This window comes from Musca autumnalis, unplaced genomic scaffold, assembly GCF_047663935.1.
Source record: "Musca autumnalis isolate F117 unplaced genomic scaffold, ASM4766393v1 scaffold_5, whole genome shotgun sequence".
Classification (NCBI taxonomy): Eukaryota; Metazoa; Arthropoda; class Insecta; order Diptera; family Muscidae; genus Musca; species Musca autumnalis.
In genome coordinates this window covers 29,876,234-29,900,076 of record NW_027412088.1, presented here as the reverse complement: position 1 = coordinate 29,900,076, position 23,843 = coordinate 29,876,234, and the positions used below count along the sequence as shown (strand labels likewise).

At 36.8% G+C, this 23,843-nt stretch overlaps 1 protein-coding gene across 2 annotated transcripts; it reads left to right on the top strand.

Annotated features, from left to right (window-relative positions):
- Positions 1 to 338: 338 nt before the first annotated feature.
- Positions 339 to 23,339, top strand: LOC141405272 (lipopolysaccharide-induced tumor necrosis factor-alpha factor homolog). Of its 2 annotated transcripts, none has more exons than XM_073989454.1 (2): positions 339 to 772; positions 22,914 to 23,339. In XM_073989454.1, the coding sequence occupies exons 1-2, from the start codon at positions 465 to 467 to the stop codon at positions 23,014 to 23,016; spliced, it is 411 nt and encodes a 136-aa protein (XP_073845555.1). In that variant the 5' UTR covers positions 339 to 464; the 3' UTR covers positions 23,017 to 23,339. The 2 variants fall into 2 exon arrangements, with proteins under 2 accessions (XP_073845555.1, XP_073845554.1); XM_073989453.1 differs by lacking the exon at positions 339 to 772 and adding an exon at positions 6,071 to 6,737.
- Positions 23,340 to 23,843: the final 504 nt, after the last annotated feature.

Sequence of the window (23,843 nt, the reverse complement as noted above, 5' to 3'; positions counted from 1 at the left end):
GTAGACGATCTTCTAAAGGTCCTCTAAAGAGGGATGACAATTATAAAGGTCTTCCATAGATCGAAGACATTCTAAAGATCTACTACCTATAGCAGTCATTCTCTTTTATAGATAGCAGCCCTACTAAAGGTGTTATAGATCTTATTATGTATTCTTATTATGTAGGCTACGCAGGTTATAAAAAAACATTTAATTGTCGGATACCAAGCAACCAACCAAGATCATTCGTCATACACTGAAACGACACGTTGGGACATTACCATTACCATTGCTATAAATATATAAATATATATTTTATTTTGCACAATATGACAAACCACTAACACACATCATGCCTCTTCAATCGGAATTGGCTTAAGCGTAGTCTTAGTTAAACAGTTTAAGCATTTAAACGCTTATCAAAAGCAAATCGGTGGTTATTACATTTCTTTTAAATTCCAAGTTTCGAACCAACTATAGAAATCATGAGTTATTCACAACCAATAATAGATGCGGAATATCAACCAGGTTATACTCCGGCAAGTTACTATCTTCCGGGACAAGAACAACCAACTCTATATCCACCAATGCCTCAGCCACCGTATCAACAACCACCACCTCCTGTTCAACAGCCGCATACAGTGATTATTGAGAATAGAACACAATTGGTGGGATTGGGTAACCAGGCAACACGTATGCAGTGCCCCGAATGTCATGCCGAAATTATGACAGCCGTTGACCATACAGCCAACTCAAAGACCCACTGTTGGGCTTTGGTTTTATTTTGTTTCCTGTAAGTTAATATTTGTTACTTTAAGAAATTATCTCTAAAGTAGGCGATCTTTACATGGTCCTATTTTGCTTTAAGAAACGTATAAAGTTCCAAAAAAATATTTTTTGGACGTTTTATAAATAGAGAACTTCCGAAAGGATTTCTATAGAAGGATGAACTCCTATAGGTCACCTATGGAAGAAGCCCTTTTACAGATCACCTATAGATAGACGACCTACTATAGATATAGTATACCTGTAAAAGAATACCATGGAACACCTAGCATACGCCTCGTATGTACTGACGACCTCCTGCAGGTCTCCTATGGATTGAAGATATCCTACAGGCCTTCTATAAAAAATACGACCTCCAAACGGCAATATATGGATAAAAGACATCCCGCATGTATTTTAGCGTGCAAGACCCCGTACATATATTCTACGTATAGAAGACCTCCTACAAGTGTTTTATGTATAGAAGACCTCCCAAAGGCCTTCTATGAATAAAAGACCCCCTACAGTTCTTCTGTGGATAGATGACAACCTACTAGTCCTCTATGGATAGAAGACCTCCTAAAGATCCGCTATGGATATAAGTCATCCTACGGGTATTCTATGGATTGAAAACTTCCTGCAGGTCTTCTTTGAATAAAAAACCTCATACAGTTCTTCTTCAGACCACATTCATGTCTTCAACGTTCTCCCACCGGTCTTTTTTTAAATGAAGACCACCTACAGGTATTTTTAAAAAGAAGATAAGTCGATAAGTCATCATTAAGTAGAAGACGTAGAAGGTCTTCTTTAAATAGAAGAACTCCTACAAGTCTTCTATAAACAGGCAACCTCCTACTGCCTTCTCTAAAAAAAGAGGATAGAGGAGATGTAGGAGCTTTATAAGTTAAAGATCTCCAACAAGTCTTCCATAAATAGAAGATTTCCTACAGTTCTTCTATAAATAAACAACCTCCTGCAGGTCTAAATACTACAGGTCATCTTTAAATGGAAGGTCCTCTATAAATAAAAGATCTCCTACAGTTCTTCAATGGATAGAAGAGTTCCTCAGGTCTTCTATGTGTAAAAAACCTCCTATAATTCTTTGGTGGGTAACGATCTCCTACAGGTTGTCCATTCATAGAAGTCCCACACGTTTTTTTATAAATAGATTACCTCCAGCAGGTCTTCTACAAATAGAAGGCACCCTGCAGGTCTACCAGTGGTAGAAGATTTCTACTATGAATACTTTTATTCATAGAAGAAATCTTCTACCAATGGTAGACCTGCAGGTTCCTCCTCCTATGGTTATTCTGTGGATAGAAAATCTCCTACAGGACTTCCATTCGTAGAAGTTCTCCCACAGGACTTCAATAAATAGGAGACACCCTTAAGGTCTTTCATAAATAAAAGACCCCCTATATATCTTCTGCAAATAGAAAACCTCCTACAGGTCTTCTAAAGATAGAAGACCCCCTACATGTCTATTTTAAATAGAAGACCTCCTACATGTCTTCTGTAAAATAGAAGACCTCCTACAGGTCCTCTTTAATTAGAAGGCTTCTTGCGGGTATCCTATATGTATAACTGCAGGTCTTCTTTAGATAGAAGACCTTCTACAGGTCTTCTACAATTAGAAGATCTCCTACAGGCCTTCGTCAAATAGAAAAACTCCAGCAGGTCTTGTATAAAATAGAAGACCTTTTACAGGTCCTCTATAAATAGAAGACCTCCTACTGGTCATCTCTAAAACAGAAGCCCTCTTCCAGATATTCTTTAAAGAAAAGACCTCCATCAAGTCTTCTGTAAATAGAAGACTTCTAAAGGGTTTCCTATATGTAGAACAACACCTGCAGGTCTCCTTTAAACAGATCTTTTTTTAATAGAAGACCCCCTACAGGTCTTCTATAAAATAGACGACAATAGGGGTCATATACTCCACAGTGGACTACCCTAGAGTCAATCTACCATACAATAGACGACCCTAGGGACCATCTACTCTACAGTAGACGACCCTAGGGGCCATCTACTCTACAGTAGACGATCCTAGGGGCCATATACTCTACAGTAGACGATTCTAGGGGCCATCTACTCTACATTAGACGACCCTAGGGACCATATACTCTACAGTAGACGATCCTGCGGCCATCTACTCTACAGTAGACGATCCTAGGGGCCATCTACTCTACAGTAGACGATCCTAGGGGTCATCCACTCTACAGTAGACGATCCTAGGGACCATCTACTCTACAGTAGACGACCTTATAGGCCATACACTCTAAAGTAGACGACCATAGGGACCATCTACTCTACACTAGACGACCCTAGGGGCCATCTACTCTTCAGTAGACGAGACTAGGGGCCATCTACTCTTCAGTAGACGAGACTAGGGGCCATCTACTCTGCAGTAGACGACATTAGCGTCATCTACTCCTCAATAGACGACCCTAGGGACCATCTACTCTACAGTAGACGACCCTAGGGGCCATCTACTCTACAGTAGACGATCCTAGGGGCCATATACTCTACAGTAGACGATTCTAGGGGCCATCTACTCTACATTAGACGACCCTAGTTACCATATACTCTACAGTAGACGATCCTGCGGCCATCTACTCTACAGTAGACGATCCTAGGGGCCATCTACTCTACAGTAGACGATCCTAGGGGTCATCCACTCTACAGTAGACGATCCTAGGGACCATCTACTCTACAGTAGACGACCTTATAGGCCATACACTCTAAAGTAGACGACCATAGGGACCATCTACTCTACACTAGACGACCCTAGGGGCCATCTACTCTTCAGTAGACGAGACTAGGGGCCATCTACTCTTCAGTAGACGAGACTAGGGGCCATCTACTCTGCAGTAGACGACATTAGCGTCATCTACTCCTCAATAGACGACCCTAGGGGCCATCTGCTCAACATTAGACGATCCTAGGGGCCAATTACTCTACAGTAGACGATTCTAGGGGCCATCTACTCTACATTAGACGACCCTAGGGACCATATACTCTACAGTAGACGATCCTGCGGCCATCTACTCTACAGTAGACGATCCTTGGGGCCATCTACTCTACAGTAGACGACCCTTGGGGCGCTCTACTCTACAGTAGACGACCCTTGGGGCCATCTACTCTACAGTAGACGATCCTAGGGGTCATCTACTCTACAGTAGGCGACCCTACGGACCATCTACTCTAAGGTAGACGACCCTAGGGGTCATCTAATCTTCATTAGATGACCTTAGGAGCCATCTACTATACATCTACAATAAATAGAGGACCTCCTAGAGGTCTTCTTTAAACAGAAGATCTCTTATGGTCTTCTAAAAAGCAGAAGACCTTATACATGTCCTCTATAAATAGAAGACCTCCTCCGTGTCTTCTTTAAATAGAATACCTCCTACAGGTCCTCTTTAATAGAAGACTTCCTACAGGTTTCTGGAGGAGGAAGACCTCGTACAGGTCTTATCTAAACCTCCTACATGTCTTATTTAAACATACGACATCCTGCAGGTCTTCTTTAAATAGAAAACATCCTACTGGTCTTATATAAAATAGAAGACCTCCTACAGGTCCTCTGTAATTAGAAGACCTCCAGCATGTCTTCTTTAAATAGAAGACCTCCTGCAGGTCTTCTTTAAATAGAAAATCTCCTAAAGGTCTTCTAAAGATAGAAGATCTCCTACAGGTCTTCTTTGCCTAGAAGACCTCCTACAGATCCTTTATAAATATAATACCTCCAGCAGGTCTTCTGTAGATAGAATATATCCTACAGGCCCTCTATAGACCTTCATCAGGTCTTCTGTATATAGAAGACTTCTTAAGTGTTGCCTATATGTAGAACAACTCCTACAGGTCTTCTTTAAAAAGATCTTCCATAAATAGAAGACCTCCTACAGGTCTTCTAAATATAGGAGATCTCCTACAGTTCCTCTATAAATAGAACGTCTCCTGCATAAATATAAGACTTGATTCAGGTCGTCTATTTATAGGGGACTTGTAGGAGGTCGTCTTTAAATAGAAGACCTCCTATTGGTATTTTATAAAATAGAAGACCTCCTACAGGCCTTCTTTAGAAGACCTCCTACAGGTCTTCTTAAGAAGACCTCCTACACGTCTTCTAAAGACAGAAGGCCTCCTATATGTTAAATTTGAACAGAAGACCTCCTACTGGTCTTCTGTAGATATAGGATCTCCCACAGATCCGGTATAAATAGAAGACCTCATGCAGGTCTTCTATAGACAGAAGATCTTCTACAGGTTATCTTTAAATGGAAGACCTCCTACAGGTCTTCTTTAAATGGAAGACCTTTATTAGACCTTCTGTAAATATAAGACTTCTAACGGGTTTCTTATATGTATAACAACTCCTGCAGTTTCCTTTAACCAGAAGACCTCATACAAGTATTCTTTAAATAGAAGACCCCCTACATATATAATTCAAACAGAAGACCTCTTTAAATAGAGGACACCCTAGAGATCTTCTTTAGTTAGAAAAAGACCTGCTGGAGGTTCTCTATTTATAGAGAACCTGTACTCTATAAATAGAGGACCTCCAGCAGGTCTTCTGTAGATATAAGATCCCCTACAGGTCTTCTTTAAGTAGAAGACCTCCATCAGGCCTTCTCTAAATATTAAACTTCTAACGGGTAGAAAAACTCCTGCAGGTCTTTTTTTTCAGTAGAAGGCCTCATAGAGGTCTTCCTTAAATTCAAGACCTCTTACAGGTCCTCTATAAATAGAAAACCTCCCACAGGTCTTCTTTAAATAGAAGTCTTTGTACAGGTCTCCTATAAAAATAAGACGTCCTACAGGATTTCCATAAATAAATACCTATCGCAGCTTCTCCTTTAATAAAATATATCCCACAGATTTTCTATAAATTGAAAACCTCCTAAAGGTTTATAGAGTATATAGAAGACCTCCTTCAGGTCTTCGATATATAAAATACCTCCTACAGGTGTTCTATAAATAGAAAACGTCCTTGAGGTACTTTATGGATAGAAGACCTCTTGCAACACTTTAATGGGTATAAGACCTCTTACAGGTCTTCTATAATTGGAAGACATCCTCCAACAGGTCCTTCCAAGGACTTAGGCATATAGAAGATCTTCTATTGGTCCCCTAAAAATTATTTTCTACATGACCTACTTTTCACTAAAAACTATGGCAACCCTACCACATTAAGCTCCCTTTCTTGATATCTCCCATTCACTCTCTTTCCAACAATGATAACTTACTTCTCAACCCAGATCGTTCGTCGTCACACATTGAGAAAATTATCAAAATTATTTTGTGCATTTTCCTCAACATGACAAACCTTAACAATCACAATGGACATACGCACACATGCCTGCGGGCAAAAGCGCTCTCCCATCTATTGTCGTCGCATATACCCGATGATACGTGTTGCCTAAAGCTTTAGTCTTTGTGCAACAGTTCAAGTATTTGGACATAACAACGAACGACGGTGAGGTAATACGCCGGTTGTCACGAGAAAAAACAGTAAAAAGTAAACAAAATTTCCTTCTTATCTACTATCGACCAAAGATAGTGAACGACCAAACGAATCGAACAGTAGGAGAGTACTTCGATAATAAGCAATTTCCGGTTACACATTTGTAAGGCGAGAGTATCGAACCACTACCAAAAACCTTAAAAACCATGGATAAATCACAACCTCCACCATATTCCGAACATCAACCAGGCTATACACCTGCAAGTTATTATCAACCGGGACAACAACAGCCAAATCTATATCCACCAATGCCTCAGCCACAGCCACCGTATCAACAACCACCACCACCAGCACAACCTGTTCAACAGCCACCAACTGTGATCATCCAGACCAGACCCCAATTGATTGGTTTGGGTAATCAGCCGACCCGTATGCAATGTCCTTCATGTCATGCCGATATTATGACAACCGTTAAACACTCGGCTAATTCCAGGACCCACTGTTGGGCCTTGGTATTGTGTCTGTTCATGTAAGTTGTAAATTTGTGTTAAAGTGATGTTTGTTCTGTTGGGTTGTTGTTTGGACAAGTGTTTGCAACTGAAAAGTGTGGAAATTATTTGAAGAAACAAAAACAAGAACAACAACAAAGTTGTTCATGATAATCCAACAATGAGTCATGTGGGTGAAAACAAAAAAAAAAATAATTAGATTAGGGTGTGTGTGAAGAAAATTTAGTACTTCGTGGAATTTTAGTGAACAGAAAAAATGTGTATTGCCAATTGTTAACTTCCAAGAAAGAAGTGGCAAAGTGGATGATTATAAGCAGTGGTGTCAGATAACCTTATCTCTCCACCCAACAAGATTTTATGAGGGCCCGAAGAGAAATATTGTTCCTATTACTCACCAAATGAAATTAATTCGAATACTTTTTTTGTGAATTTCTAAAATTAAAATCGTCTCTATTCCCATTTCATGGCTCTAAATCAGCAAAGCATAGAAGACATATGGGAGATCTTCTATTTACAGAATACGTAAAGGAGCTATTTTACCTAGAAGGTGTAATGGAGATATTTTATTTACCGAAAACAAATAGTAGGTATTCAATCTATAGAATACTTATCTTCTTTCTATAGAAGACCAATAGGAGGTACCCTATCTATAGAAGACCTTTTGAAGGACTTCTATTAAAAAATCTGTAGGAAGTTTTCTATCTATAAAAAATCTATATGAGGTCTTCTGTAGATAGAAGATTTAGAAGGCATTTTATGTACAAAATAAGGCCTTTGCGAGACCTTCTGACTATTAATGGCCTTTTGGAGTTCTTCAATTTATAGCTGTCTTAAAGAAGATCTTCTATCTACAGAATACTTATGGATGTTTTCCATCCATAGTAGACCTTTTTGCAAGTATTCTCTTTATTGAAGACATCTAGAGATCTTCAGTCAACAGAAGACGTGTACGTAAAACACCTGTAGGAGGCCTTCTATTTATAAAAGACCTGTTATTGGTCTTATCTACATAGAAGACGTTTAGGAAAATTTCTATCCAAGAGAAACTCCTACAGGTTTCCCTCTTTCCATAGAATTTGATTTGGAGATTTTCTATCCATAAGTGACCTGCAAAAAATCTTCCATATATAGAAGACTTGTAGGTGGTATTCTATCTACAAATGACTAGTAGGTGGTCCTCTAGACAGAAGACCTCCTAAAGGTCTTTTATGCATGTAATGGGTATTCTATCGATAGAAACGCCTGTAGGAGATATCCTACCTATAGAAGACCACAACTCCACGAGCTAATGGAGGTACACAGTTTATAGAAAGCCTTCTATTTTTCGAAGAGCTGTAGGAGATCTTCAATTTAAAGAAGACTTGAGGGAGGTCTTTTAACTATAGAAGACCAATAATAGGTCTTCTGCCTATAGAAGACCTATAAGAGGTCTTCTATCTTCTGAAGTCCTGTATGAGGTCTTTCTATTTATAGAGGACCTGTACGAAATCTTCTATTTACAGAACACCAATAAGAGATTTTCGCTCATTAGAAGACCTATAGGTGATCTTCTATCCTTTGAGGACCTGTAGGAGGTCTTCTGTCCTTCGAAGACCTGTAGGATGTCTTCTATTAATAGAAAACTTGTAGGATGTCTCTTATGTAGGAAATCTTCTATCTACAGAACAACTATCTTTGGAAGACCAATAGGAGGTCTTCTATATGTAGAAGACCATTGGGAGGTCTTCTGTCTTTAGATCTCAAGGATGTCTTCTCTCTACAGCACACTTGTAAGTAGTCTTCTATCTTTAAAATACCACTAGGAGTTCTTCAATTTATAGAAGACTTGTAGGATGACTTCTATCTGTAGAAGACCCGTAGGATGTCTTCTACATTTAGAATATCTGTAGGCGTTCTTCACTTTATAGAACTCCTGTAGAATGACTTATTTTTTAGAACGCCTTAAGGGGGTCTTCACACTACAGACGACATGTAGGAGGTCCTCTATCTAAAAAGCATTTCTAGGTGGTCTTCTATCTATGGAAGAGCCGTAGGAGGCCTTCTATATGTAGTTCACCGGAGTGATAACTTTTCCTATACAAAAGTTCACCGGAGATAACTTTTCCTATACAAAAGATCACCGCAGATGACTTTTCCTATACAAAAGTTCACCGGAGACGACTTTTGCTATACAAAAGTTGACCGGAGATGACTTTTACTATACAAAAGATCACCGGAGATGACTTTTCCTATACAAAAGTTCACCGGAGAAGACTTTTCCCATACAAAAGTTCACCGGAGATGACTTTTCCTATACAAAAGTTCACCGGAGATGACTTTTCCTACACAAAAGTTCACCGGAGATGACTTTTCCTATACAAAAGTCCACCGGAGATGACTTTTCCCATACAAGAGTTCACCGGAGATGGCTTTTCCTATACAAAAGTTCACCGGAGATCATTTTTCCTATACAAAAGTTCAACGGAGATGACTTTTCCTATACAAAAGTTCACCGGAGATGACTTTTCCTATACAAAAGTTCAAGGGAGGGACTTTTGCTATACAAAAGTTCACCGGAGATGACTTTTCCTATACAAAAGTTCACCGGAGATGACTTTTCCTTTACAAAAGTTCAGCGGGGTTGACTTTTCCTATAGAAAAGTTCACCGGAGATGATTTTTCCTATAGAAAAGTTCACCGGGGTTGACTTTTCCTATACAAAAGTTCACCGAAGATGACTTTTCCTATACAAAAATTCACTGGAGATGACTTTTCCTATAGAAAAGTTCAACGGGGTTGACTTTTCCTATGGAAAAGTTCACCGGGGTTGACTTTTTCTATAGAAAGATTCACTGGAGATGACTTTTCCTATAGAAAAGTTCACCGGAAATGACGTTTCCTATGGAAAAGTTCACCGGGGTTGACTTTTCCTATACAAAAGTTCACCGGAGATGACTTTTCCTATTCAAAAGTTCACCGGAGATCACTTTTCCTATACAAAAGTTCACCGGAGATGACTTTTCTTATACAAAAGTTCACCGGAGATGACTTTTCCTATACAAAAGTTCACGGGAGGGACTTTTGCTATACAAAAAGTTCACCGGAGATTACTTTTCCTATACAAAAGTTCACCGGAGATGACTTTTCCTATACAAAAGAGCAGCGGAGATGACTTTTCCTTTGCAAAAGTTCAGCGGGGTTGACTTTTCCTATAGAAAAGTTCACCGGAGATGATTTTTCCTATAGAAAAGTTCACCGGGGTTGACTTTTCCTATACAAAAGTTCACCGAAGATGACTTTTCCTATACAAAAATTCACTAGAGATGACTTTTCCCATAGAAAAGTTCAACGGGGTTGACTTTTCCTATGGAAAAGTTCACCGGGCTTGACTTTTTCTATAGAAAGGTTCACTGGAGATGACTTTTCCTATAGAAAAGTTCACCGGAGATGACGTTTCCTATGGAAAAGTTCACCGGGGTTGACTTTTCCTATACAAAAGTTCCCAGAAAATCTACCCAAATCCTCCTATATAAGAAAACCCTTTAGAAGGCCATTCATCCCCAAAAGACCTGTAAGTGGTCTTCTATTTATTGAAGTGCTGGTGAAGGCCTTCTATTTACAGAAGACTTATAAGAGGTCGTCTATGTATAGAAGACCTATAAGGGTTTTCAATCCATAAAAACCATAGGAGGTTTTCTATCAATAGAAGACCTATAAGTGGTCTTCTATCAATGGAGGACCTACAGAATGTCGTCTATCCATTGAATACCTATAAGAGGTCTTCAGTATATAGAATACCTATAAGAGACCTTCTGTCTATAGAGGGTCTCTATAAGATCTTCTTTGTATGGAGGACCTCTATGAGGTATTCTATCTATGGAAGACCTACAGAAGGTCTTCTGTCTACAGAAGACTATTGGAGGTCTTATAACCATAAGCGACCAATTGGAAGCACTCTGTTTATTGAAGGCTTACAGGATATCTTCTATCTAAAAAGAACCTGTAGGAGGCCTTTTATCCATGGAAGGCTTGTAGGATGCCTTCTTTTAATAGAATCTCAATAAGATATCTTCCATCTATAGAGAAGCTCTATAAGACCTTCTCTCTAAAGGTTATCTATTGGAGCCTTCTTATCTACAAAAAGGCCTGTAGAAACCCTTATATATATACATATCGGAACCATATAGGATGCCTTCTATCTACAGAAGACCTTTATGAGGTCTTCTAAAATAAGGAGTCGTTCGTCTATAGAAAACCTGGAGGAGGCCTTCTCTCTAAAGAAGACCTATAAGAGACCGTCTATCTCTTCAAGACCTTTAGTAGGTCTTCTATGTAGTGAGTGGTCTTCTCTCTAGTGAATATCTGTAGGAGGATTGTAAGTCTTCTACAGAAGGTTTTCCATTGATAGGAGATCTTCCGTAGAAGACTTACAATCCGCCTGCAGACATTCCCTAGAGAGAAGATCTACCATCAATAGAAGACCTTTATCAAGGCTTCTGTGTAGAAAATCGGTAGAACGTCATCTCTATACATATAGATGACTTATGGAAGGTTTTCCATCAATATACGACTTAGAGGGGGTCTTCTGTCAATAGCAGACCTTCAAGGTGCTTTTAATTCCCTCAGTATTTAGACTAACTACGGCCAAAATGTGCCTCATCGAAATAATGGTTTAAGATCCTATGTATGTTTGACCGAAATCCGTTTCAGACAATTTGGAGTCGATTTAGCAATGTCCGTCTGTCTGTCTGGCTGGCTGCCTAGAACGCACAATAACTCTGGAGCGGATCAGCTGATTCGGTCCAAAATTTGGCCTTCGTAATATTTTGTCCAAACTTAGTTTAAGTTTGAAGATGGGTCATATCGGTCCACTGCTTCGGGTACCTCCCCACAAAAGTTCAAAAATATTTGCTAAAATTATGTGCACGATAACTCTCGAAGACAGTAATGGAGTTGGTCCATAATTTGCACATCGTAATATTTCTACGAGACATAGATCAAGTTCGAATATGGACTACAGTAGAATCGCGATAATTCGTACCTCGATAAATCGAATATCTCGATAATTCGTATAAGTTGTCGGTCCCGTAAAGTCATTTCCTTCGCATTTTAACCTCGCTAATTCGAAATCCTCCATAATTCGTATAAAATTGCCGGTGCCTTGGATTACGAATTATCAAGGTTCTACGTATATCAGTATACTCCTTCGAGTACCTCCCACACAAAATTTTGGAATTGTGAAGTTTAAAAGCGTCTCGAAGCGCTTTGATTCTGTTTGCAACCACTTGTGTTCACTGCCCCCCATTACGGCGGTACAAGTCTTTTCAGGAACAAGTCCATACTTCCTGAGAAAATGACCCGAAAGCTGTAAAAAAACCCCATTGCACCATGTGTAGGGTATGGAGCGCACAGTAACCCTTGAACGGATAAACCGATTTGTCCAACATTTTTCCATTCATTCAAAATTTTGGATAAAATACTGCGCACAATAACTCACCAAGGCAGTAACCAAGTAGATCCATAGTGTGTATAACGTTCGAATATGGACTATATCGGTCCACTCCTTAGTCGAAGGTCACACTAGAGTGGTTTAATTAAAACTTTTAGTGATTCTTAAATCGAGTTCCTCACTACAGCAACTTCATGATTTTACTCTAGTAGGGAAATCGACCTAAGAACGCTGCATTTCATGAAATTGTTTCAATGAAACCATCTAGTGTGACCAAAGACTTAGGGTTCCTCCCCCACAACAAACTTTCAACAACATTTTTGTTTAAGTACGGTTTAGGGTCTGTTCGAAAATCCTTTGGAAATGTGGTCCTCTTTTCAGCGATATTATATTTTTCGTGGACAAGTCCATGCTTCCAAAATTAGTGGTCCAAAACCTATGAGTTATACTGGGACCAACTGAAATGACTGGAGAGCACGCTATTTATCAAAGATCAATGACTCTCAACATAAGATCCAAAATAGACAATGCCGATATATTTCTTCAGGTACTACCTCCGCAACACTTTTGAGGTTTAATTCAAATATATTTTTGTCAGAAAATCATAGAAACTCTCCTTTTTTACAGTTTCTACATATTTCCAAGCACATAACTACATACATATGTATTAGGCCGGGGTGATTTGAAAACCTTAATGGACCCCTCGCTTTTCTGATTTCTGGGATTGAACTGAGCAAAAAAGTCCACTGCACCATAGGTCTACGGTGAAAATCGAGCCTCCCTACATTAAGTTTTTTATCCACGTTTTTTGACATTTTGGCATATAACAGCCAAACCACTGAGATTTTCGATCCAACCTAAAGACAAAACTTGTAGCCAAGACAGTAATTTAGAACTCAATAATACAACGCAAAAGCATTGGAATGCTCCTGAAGGCGGTTTTGTCCTTGAGAAGGTGCAAACTTTTCGGAAAATGTCGATAAATTGCACTGTGCTACAAAAGTTGAACAGAAAAAAATTCAAGGTTTCTGATGCAAAATTCTATCGTGTTGGGATCCATGGAGAACGAAAATGCCTTTAGAATTTTTTTTCTGGTGAACTTTTGTAGCACAGTGTCATTTATCGACATTTTCCGAAAAGTTTGCACATTCTCAAGGCCAAAACCGCCAGAAGGATCATTCCAATGCTTTTGCGATGTATTAGAGAGTTCTTAATTACTGCCTTGGCTACAATTTTTGTCTTTGTGTTGGATCGAAAATCTCAATGGTTTGGCCGTTATATGACAAAATGTCAAAAAACGTGGATAAAAAACTTAATGTCAAAATCGGGATGCTCGATTTTCACCGTATACCTCTGGTCTAGTGGACTTCTTTGCTCAGTTCAATCTCAGGAATCAGAAACGCGAAGGGCCCATTTAGGTTTTTTTCCCTTTCATACAAATCGCCCCGGCCTAATATGTATGCTATTAATAAAACACAATATAGAGTTCTTTATTTAAAAACAAATTATTTAAAATTTTATTATTTTCATTAATATCTCCAAAAATTAATTTAAGTCCAATGTATCTCTTTAGGGGGCAATGTTCGTTCTAAAATGTTTTATGCACACAATTAAACCGGCTTAATTTATTGCCTGTTTTTTATTGTTGCCTGTTTTAAATTGTCATTTGTGGTATTTTTAATCTAAGCTTGTCTGGGAAAACAAAACCGCTTACCATTCGATAAGGCTGCTGTTTTGCTGCACGTCAGCATTAAGACGGCTGCTATCGATGTTTCTCTGTGTGCAAAACGCGACAACGCTACAATTTCACAAGATCGACGAATGTTTACAATCTCATTTGACTCTTGATGACTCATAGGACAGAATTTAAATTAAATCAAAGCAAACAAATACAAGTATGTACTCTCTATAAAAAAAGCGTCAAAACAAGTGACGGCTTTAGGGTCAATTACTGATAATTTGTGACGCATTACAAAGAAAATAAAAAAATATTATACATATATTCTTATTCATTATTATGGAAATACAATAACAGTAACCACAAGTTATTAAAGAATGAAATATTTAGGTGCATATAAATATATGTACATACATATGTATATGCACATATGTACATACATTGTCAAATATGTATGTAGTAGCAGGCCCTTCAAACACTTGTTGCTGACCCCTATTGTGGCATGTGTTTTATTTCAGCCAACGATCATTCATTCTTAGAACTGCTGCTTATTGTTAGTTATAGGCACTTGATGTGTTCCATATTAACAGCTATAGCGAATGCTATCAACTGCTCGATCGATGGTTTGACGTTTGTTTGCCATTCAGACATATTTTTTGCCAACATCAACAAAACTTCGATGAAAAACTTTTTGCATTTGAATTTGTAATTTTTTTGTTTAGTTTTTGTGTTTCGAAATACAATTAGCATTTTGTGTTGCTGGGCGTTTGGTGGGTCTATTTTTTTATAAACAATTGTGCATTACTGCACATTGGGGGAAATTACTCGTAATAAATTCATTTATTTTTTTAAATAATTTATTAATTAATTATTTTAATATTAATTAATTTAATATTAATAATTAAATTGATTTTAAAATTAGATTAAAAATAATCTAGTTAATATTAATAAATTTAAAGATTTATGATTTTTTATAACATTTTTACACTGTGCAATTGCCCAAACACATTTAATAAAAAACACTGACGTTTTTCACTTAACTGTGGCGCTAATCGATATTAACAGCAAATATATAAGTATAAGTCTCTACCTGTCTCTTTCGAGATGTTCGTGGAAAATAGCTTTTTATATTATTAAAAAGTAATTGATGTGTAATTATATTTTACGATGTAGTGAAAACAAATGTGAAATGTTAAAACACATGATATAAATCCCTCCAGAGATTTTTCTTGTTTTTAGATTTTTCTCATCTTTGAACATTGCTGCTTCAGAATCCGAAAAAACTTCCCAAAATGTTTTTCAAAAAAAAAAATTTTTTCCAAAATTGAAAAAAATTGCTTTTTGGGTTTTCATAAAACTCTTATAAAAACTCATATATTAAAAAAAAGAAACAAGTAAAAAAATATCGGTCGGCTTTGCCAACAGATACAGTGTTGGTCACACAATTAGCACACCCCACTACCAACATTTATTTTGCCTAAAAAGACGTTCAAAAGTAGTTGTATTTAATAAAGTATTTGTACTAATATATTCTCAGTAGTATGCTTAACCTTTAACTGTGGAGGTGGGGGTGGGGGTAAATTTTACCCCTTCGGTCATATTTTGTTAATTTCTTTCAAATGATTTGAGCGATCGGTCTAATTTTCTCTGTATCTTCATATTTCCTTAACGTAAGTAGGCAGTAATGTTTTGGTTGTCATATGACTAGCAAGTGAGGAGATATGCTTACGATGGTGTAAAAATTACCCCACGTCCAAGTTCTTGTCACTGTGGCATAGAAAATATTTTACCACCACCTCCAAACTAACGTAAGTATCCTATGTAAAAAAATGACCCCACGTCCAATACGACGTATGAATTTCATGGAAAAGTTTTGACCACACATCAAACTCGGCATATGAATTATATATTCTGCATTTTCAATTAATCAATTTTCACAGCAAATCAGTGTTCCTATAATAAGGCAATTGCTAGAAGAGGACGATAAGTTCAGCAACGTTGACGGTGATGGTCCAACCCAAATTCAACATAACCAAAGGCTACTTACGTTAAATTATTACTAGGATCTTGGACAAGGACTCAATAGCCCCATCCAAAATACATCCCAGAGACTCGAAAATATGTTATATATGCTTAGTAGGCATAACAAAAAAACTACACAAACCTGTTTACAATCCAATAAAGAAATATAAATGGGTTGCAACATATCCATATGTATGTGTACAGTGTACGATCACTATGCATGATAAATCAACTATTTGGTACCCTGCAGATTTTAAACAAACGTGTGTTTTTGAATGATCTCTGTATTTTTATTAAATATGTAGGCAAGACTGTCAAAAAATGCAATTTCACGTTTTTAAGTATTGTTATATTATTTATTTCTTCTAAAAATAAAATATGTCTTTTTTGTTGGATTAAAAAAAGGTCTGTGAAATATAGATCCTAATATTCTATTTAAACAAAGATTGTGGTTTGATTTGATATTATTTTATTATTTGCTGACACAATATCATGCAAAAAATGCAAAATATTATAAAAAATAGAAAATATATAAAGAAATATTTAAGAATATGTATAGGGGTAAAATTTACCACCACGTCGAAAAGTACGTCCTACATTTTCACCTCCAAAGTTAAAGGTTAAAGAATACAAGGCAATCTTCTTCTTAATTATTTACTCATCCGTTATCCGGATATAAGTGATCGTACAATTCATTTTGTTTTTTAATATTTATCGCATTATATTTATGTTATAGTATAGTGGTTGTCAGCTCTCTGTGTCTTGCAGCATTCAGCAGATCAGTTTCGTCGGTATAACCTGTCCAGTCCATGATGTTTTTGAGCCAAGATGTTTCTTTTCTTCCTCTAGCACGCCTACAAGGCAATACAGAAACTAAAACATAACTGTCAATTTGAATAACCTCCAAAAATGTAAAAAATGTCCTAAAGTCACTGGACACGTAATTAGCACACCTTATAAGAATCAATAATATTGTGAATAGTTTAAATATTTTCGTCCATATTTAGTGTTAAATCCCTTTCGTTTGCGAATAAGTTCCAGTCTGCTAGTTATACTCTCCTCCAGTCTCCGAAATTTCAGTGTCAGAAGGGAATTATATGGGGTACACCTTGGGTCCCAAGGACTGATGGAAATGTCAGTATTTTTAGTTTTTTTTTTTATCGATTTTTTCACATGTAAACAAATTCATTGAGGCAAGTAGTTCATAGAAACATCAAATAAAACATCATATACTTGTTCATCTTTGTAAATTTGCGAATAGGGGGATGTACGCTCCAGCAGTGTCCATCTGCAAAGTCCGTTTGACACAAAAATTTTCATTAAAAAACTGTAATATGGTGCGTCGAGCTATTGATTTTATAAATACTTATCCATCTGGACTGAATTTTACCGATGTGTCGTGATGTATGTCACGATAAACCTATGTTCATCTCTATGTGACCTACGCAAATTTCAATAATTTTCTAAACATAAGGCAAATGGGAGATAGTCTAGTGAGACCGCAAGATAATATGTTTCCCGGAGCTAAAAACGATTAAATTTAAAATCAATAATCCAGAAAACATATATCTTGAATAGTATATGCCCACTTTCATGGATTTTAACCAATTTCAGCAAACCTCAAAATCCTTTATTGTTAGAAAGGGGTTATACCTTTAAACATACTCATGTGCTACGTGTTCATCCAGTGCTTTGTTGACAGTTTTGTAGTGATAGGTCTTTGGTGTTATTCAGACGTATAATTTTGAATAACAAATGGTGTCATAAGTTGATCCTTCTTGACATAAGGGTGAATTTTATTGATCTTCTTTCTATAAACCCCTTCCGAATTGAAAATTTTCTTGAATGGATCATCGACCTTAAACACTTTTTGAAAAGTTTTTGCACTTTATATTTAAATTTCGGTAATCGGTTAACAATTCCAATAATTTCAGATCCAATTGTACATTTGTTTTTAAAGTTTTGGCGACTTTCTGACGTTTAAGTGTACATTACGAAAAATGGTCCGCTATGGGGATATATTTTGAGATTCCGGGGTGATAAATTATTTTTCTTTCAAAAAATGATTTGTTCAATACGTTTTGAATATGAATTAACATCAATATAAATTAATTTTTGTATATTAATTGAATTAAATTAAAAAATCGTATGGTGTTTAATATTGGCAAATATAATTTGCTAATATTTAATAAAAGAAAAACACTGCAAAAACGTTTATTTGTGACAGACTGTCTTTTGTACTTTATTTGTTTTTTCTTATGACAACAATGACGTTGCCATCCGGTTTTTCTTTGTTTTTATGTTGATGATGTTACCATCAGTTTATGCTAATAACGATCAGCTGCAATTTATGGTCATGTTGAATCAGCTGTCGTTGATTTAACATTCTCCCCTCTGTTGCAGAAATGCAAGTCATCATGGCGATGCAAATATGTATGTTTTGGTGTTGTTGTTTGTTGTTGTTCTTTGGTGTTCATTATGAATTGGCTCCATAAGCTCGTAAAGCAATCCCAAGGACGATATATTATTATGATTCCAACCCAATCGTGAAGTATATTGTCGAATCGTTAATCACTTCCTGCGGTCATAGGCTCGTAAAGCATAATCCCAAGTAGCGAGATGTAACTATGCCGGCAATCCATGTTGATCCTATATTCACGATCTTTATTTTTACACTTTATATTTGTTATTAGCAGTAAGAACCGATGAAACCACTCGCCGAATCAAGGTTGGCTTCGAAGGACCATGTTTAATATTGGCAAATATAATTTGCTAATATTTAATAAAAGAAAAACACTGCAAAAACGTTTATTTGTGACAGACTGTCTTTTGTACTTTATTTGTTTTTTCTTATGAAAACAATGACGTTGCCATCAGGTTTTTCTTTGTTTTTATGTTGATGATGTTACCATCAGTTTATGCTAATAACGATCAGCTGCAATTTATGGTCATGTTGAATCAGCTGTCGTTGATTTAACATATGGTGTGCTAATTAAATGTCCCCTTGATAATTTGGGCGTCTTCACAAAACTTTTATTTTCAAAAAACCACTGTTAATACTATTCACTTATATCTTTAAATCTGTTAAATACATTATAGAAAAGGATTTTGTTTACGAAAATATTTCAATTTGCCCTATCAAAACTCTTAGCTGACTGAAATCAATTTGCACCAAAGGCCTGTGTGCATTGAAATATTTTTTTTTTTTTAAAAAAAAAAGAAATTTATGGGCGTATGAACCGACAGAAATATGGATTGGATTACAGCTGAAAAATTTGCGGGGGATATCGATAGATAGGGCTTTTGTACCATACTAGCCTACGAAAAGCATAATATCGGCCCACTAGGGAAACCTTTAGTAAAAATGTCCAAAGGATCTTCGAACAGACCCTCAACTACAAAAATGTGTTGAACATTTGTATGAGTGGTACCCCATGTATTGGGCCCAAATTTGAACATAAACTAAGGTTGGACAAAAAATTTCGAGATCAAAAATTTGGACTAAATCGGTTGCTACGTTTGTGAGATATTGCCCTTATCATTTTAGCAAATATTTTCAAACATTTGTAGGAGAGGTACCGTAAGCAGTGGACCTATAAGCACCACCTTCGAATTTCAGCTAATATTCAAAGAAATATTATAATATGCAAAGTTTGGACGAACGCAGTATTGGGTTCGAGCTCTCCAGCCACTACATATGGTAGTATAGGGGTTTTTACACGTTTCGGGTTGTTTTTTCAAGACGAGTGGACTTGTTCGAGCTCTACAGCCGCTACATATTGGGCCGTAGGGGTTATTTTCACAACTTTCGGGCTGTTTTCTCAAAAAGTATGGACTTGCCCCTGAAAAAACGTTTACTGTCGTAATTGAGACAGAGAATGCAATATGCGTCAACAAAAATCAAAGTGATTCGAAAACTGGTCTTAAAGTTAATTTATCCAAAATTTTGTGTGGGAGGTACCCGAAGGACTGAACAAAACAAATAGAGTCCATATTCGAACCTGATCTATATCTGGTAAATATATTAGGATGTGTAAAGTATGGACCAAATCGCTCACATCCATTCAGAGTTATCGTGCGCAATTTTTCCGAACATTTTTGAATTTTTGTGGGGGAGGTACCTGAGGGAGTGGACAGATGTGACTTATCTTCAAACTTAAATTAAGTTTGCACAAAATATTACAAATACCAAATTGTGGGCCGAATCGGAAGATCCGTTCGAGAGTTATCTTGTGCTCCAACCACTACACACGGTGTCATAGGGCTTTATTGTACTTTTCAGGCTATTTGCCCAGGAAGTATGGACTTGCCTCTGATGAAACTTATACCGTTATATGGGGGCAGTGTTACAAGTTGCTACAACAAAAATCAAAGCGATTCATGAACAGGTCCTAAACTGAACTTTTCGGAAATTGTGTGTGGGAGGTACCCTAAGGAATGGACCGATTGAGTCCATATTGGAACCTAATATTACTCTGGTAGAAAGTTTACGTTGTACAAAGTATGGACCAAATCGGTTACTCCCTTCAAGAGTTATCGTGCGTACCGATTTTCCGAACATTTTCGAACTTTTGTGGTTGAGGTACATGAAGCAGTGGACCGATATGGCTCATCTTCGAACTTAAACTTTGGACAAAATATTACGAAGGCCAAATTTTGGAACAAATCGGTTCATCCGTTCGAGAGTTATCTTGCGCTCCAACCACTACACACGGTGTCATAGGGTTTTTTTTTCGCAACTTTAAGGCTCTTTTCTCAGGAAGTATAGACTTGCCCCTAATGAGACATGTACAGTCGTAAGTGGGGCAGTGAATACAAGTTGCTACAAGAAAAATCAAAGAGATTCGCGAACACGTCCTAAACTGAACTTTTCCGAAATTTTGTGTGGGAGGTACGCGAAGGAGTGGACCGATTGAGTCCATATCAGAACCTAATCTAAGTCTGGTAGAAATTTTACGATGTGCAAAGTATAGACCCATTTGGTTACTCCCTTCAAGACTTATAGTGTGCACAAATTTTCCGAACATTTCCGAACTTTTGTGGCGGAGGTACCGCTTCTTCCGGACCGATATAATCCATCTTCGAACTTAAACTAAGTTTGGGCAAAATAATGCGAAGGCCCACTTTTGGATCAAATCGGTTCATCCGTTCAAGAGTTATCGTGCGCACCAGCCAGCCAGCCAGACAGACAGACGGACATTGCTAAATCGACTCCAAATTGTCCGAAACACATTTCTTCCAAACTTACTTGGATCTAAAACCATTATTTCGATGAGGCACATTTTGCCCGTATGAAAGCGTATATAGCCTCGTTAGCATAAATGCTGAGGGTGTAATAAAATAGCTCACTTAGTGTAAACCCTACGGTAATTTATTAAAACGACTCTTAAAGGCAACAGTCCTACCTACCAAACCAATGAACACAATATATGTTATAGTTTCTGAGAAATAGCTGATTCTTTCTCCAGAAATTTGCAAAAATTACGGATTTACCAAAATTGGGAAACATTTTTCGTCTTTAGGAGCACGCCACTCCCACTTACTATCTTACTTAGCTGGGCCATTACAGAACACTTGTTCCATAGACCGAACTAATAAAAGATCTCCATTTCTCTCTGTATATTGATTCGCTTTCTGGAATACGGCGCCTTGTCATCTCTTCATCCACTTGCTGGCGCCATCTATTCTTCTTCCGCTTGTACCGCCATGTGGCATGTATTTATACAGCTTTTTAGCGGGTTCATCATCGCTCATTCTTATGATATGGCCTAGCCAACGCAATCGCTGCATATTGATACGTTTATCTATACTGATGTCGTTGTATAGGAGGTACAGCTCGTGGTTCATACGACGTCGATATTCACCCTCAACGCAGATTGGTTCCTAGATCTTTCGAAGAATTTTTCTCTGCGGAATCATACATCAGCACGGGTAGTATCAGTGTTTTGTAAAGCGTTATTTTTGTTTGACAAGTTGTGGCTTTGTTTTTAAAGTGCCAGCCAAAGAAGCATCTGTTGGCCAAAACAATTCTTCTTTTTATTTCACAACTGATTTATTTTGTTTACGGCGGTGCCGATCTTTACTACCTCAAAATTATAGGAACCAACTTCAACAGTTGGTCCGATCACAATGATTGCACTGCGCGTCGACACCACCAGCTTGGTCTTCGCGCCGTTTATCGCCAGACCCACTTTGGCAGATTCTCTTTCGACCTTCATAAAGGTATCGGTTACTTCTTTTACTGATCGTCCCATCATCTATATCATCAGCATAAGCAAGTAACATGTGGCTATTGTCACTTTTGACGTTTGCCTCTCATATAACCTTTTCCAGCAGGATGTTGAAAAGATCACACGAAAGGCTGACTTCTTGCCAGAAACCTCTTTTGGTACAAAACTCTTCGGAGAGGTTCTTTCCTATCTTAACTGAAGATCTTGTGTCAGTTAGAGTCATTTTACAAAGCCGAATGAGCGACGCCCACACCTTCCATAATTTTGGTATAATCCTTTGCTTTCCTTAGTGTCAGTATGTTTACTATCGAATCCCATATAGAAATTAACAAACGGTGACAACAAAAAAATGGGGGTTTTGGCCAATCGGCCAATTGGTTTTGGAAAATGGATTTCTGAACCACTGTGTGTCGTTATAAACAGATTCTCTGCTGCGTATGCAGTTGCTTGTGCGAATATTAAAAGCTAAGTAGGAGAAATGTTTGCATTGATGTTGAATGAACTCTACATTTGTCATTACAAAATAAACAATTAAGCCGGTTATGATATTTCAGTATGACAGCAAAAACAAGTATGAATATTTTTAAAAAAACTGGTTAATAATTAGATAAAATACTTACATTTAAGGGGATTACCAAAAAAATAAAACATAAAAATTGCAATTTATATTTGCAATGCAATTGACACCATTTGAAAAGCATTTACAAACATGCGTGCATAATAAAAATCACATTTTGTTGAACTGCTGCTATTCTCCTGCTGCGAATATTTAATATCACATATTGTCTTTATTAAATTAAAAATATTTATAATAATTTCTTGTATTTTTTACTTACAGTTGCTGGCCTTGTGTTTGTGTCCCCTATTGCATGGATTCTTGTCAAACTGCTAATCATTCCTGTCCCAATTGCAACGCCTACATTGGTTCCTTCGATAACTAATCAACATCTTTTTATAACTATTGTTTATTTATATTCCTTAATTTTTTTATAAATAATTGTTTTTTCGATTTTTTAATTTAAAAGTATTATCATAAAAAAATAAAATATACCAAAAACAAAAATCATTTTTTAAACAAAAAAGTGCCAAATATCTTAATGCTACAGGAAATGTTAAAAATGACTATTTTAATTTTTATTATGCAAAATAAGATAAACCCAGAATATAGCTTTTTTTACTGCAATAAACCATAGATAATGCCAAGAAATGTAAATAAAAATTCAACTGCCTGTGCACAAATAAAATTAATTTTATAACAGAACAATGATGATACAGAAATTTTATTATATACCAATTTATTTGAATTTCGTATATTTGTATTGTATATATTTCTGGAGAACTACGGGAAATAAAATATATTTTATAGTTTTTATTTTATATCTCATATTTTACATGTTATACTTTGTATTTTATACTTTATCTGTACTTATAAAAGAGTTCAGTAATGATGAGTGAGTGGCCGACTGACTGATAATCAGATCAGTAGTGCGATTCTGTAACTCATTTTTGCTGATACCGACAAAAATCGGTAAAATTAAATCGCAAAATTATGACTAAAAACATAAAGAAAAGTTGGCATCACTATTTGCGTCGGTAGAGGCTAGCGACTACTTTTTATTCATCAACTTAACTTACCGAAAAATTTCGTTAATTATCGAAATTATAAGCATTTTAATTTTACCGACAATTATCGATAACAACAAAAATGAGTTACAGAATCCCACTACAGGTGTCAGATGGAGTTGTACCAATTGAACTATATGGAACT

Coding starts and splice junctions, on each gene's coding strand:
- LOC141405272 (XM_073989453.1), top strand. CDS start 6,415: ATGGATAAATCACAACCTCCACCATATTCCGAACATCAACCAGGCTAT. Junction 6,738..22,913: donor TTGGTATTGTGTCTGTTCAT/GTAAGTTGTAAA, acceptor TTTTACTTACAG/TTGCTGGCCTTGTGTTTGTG.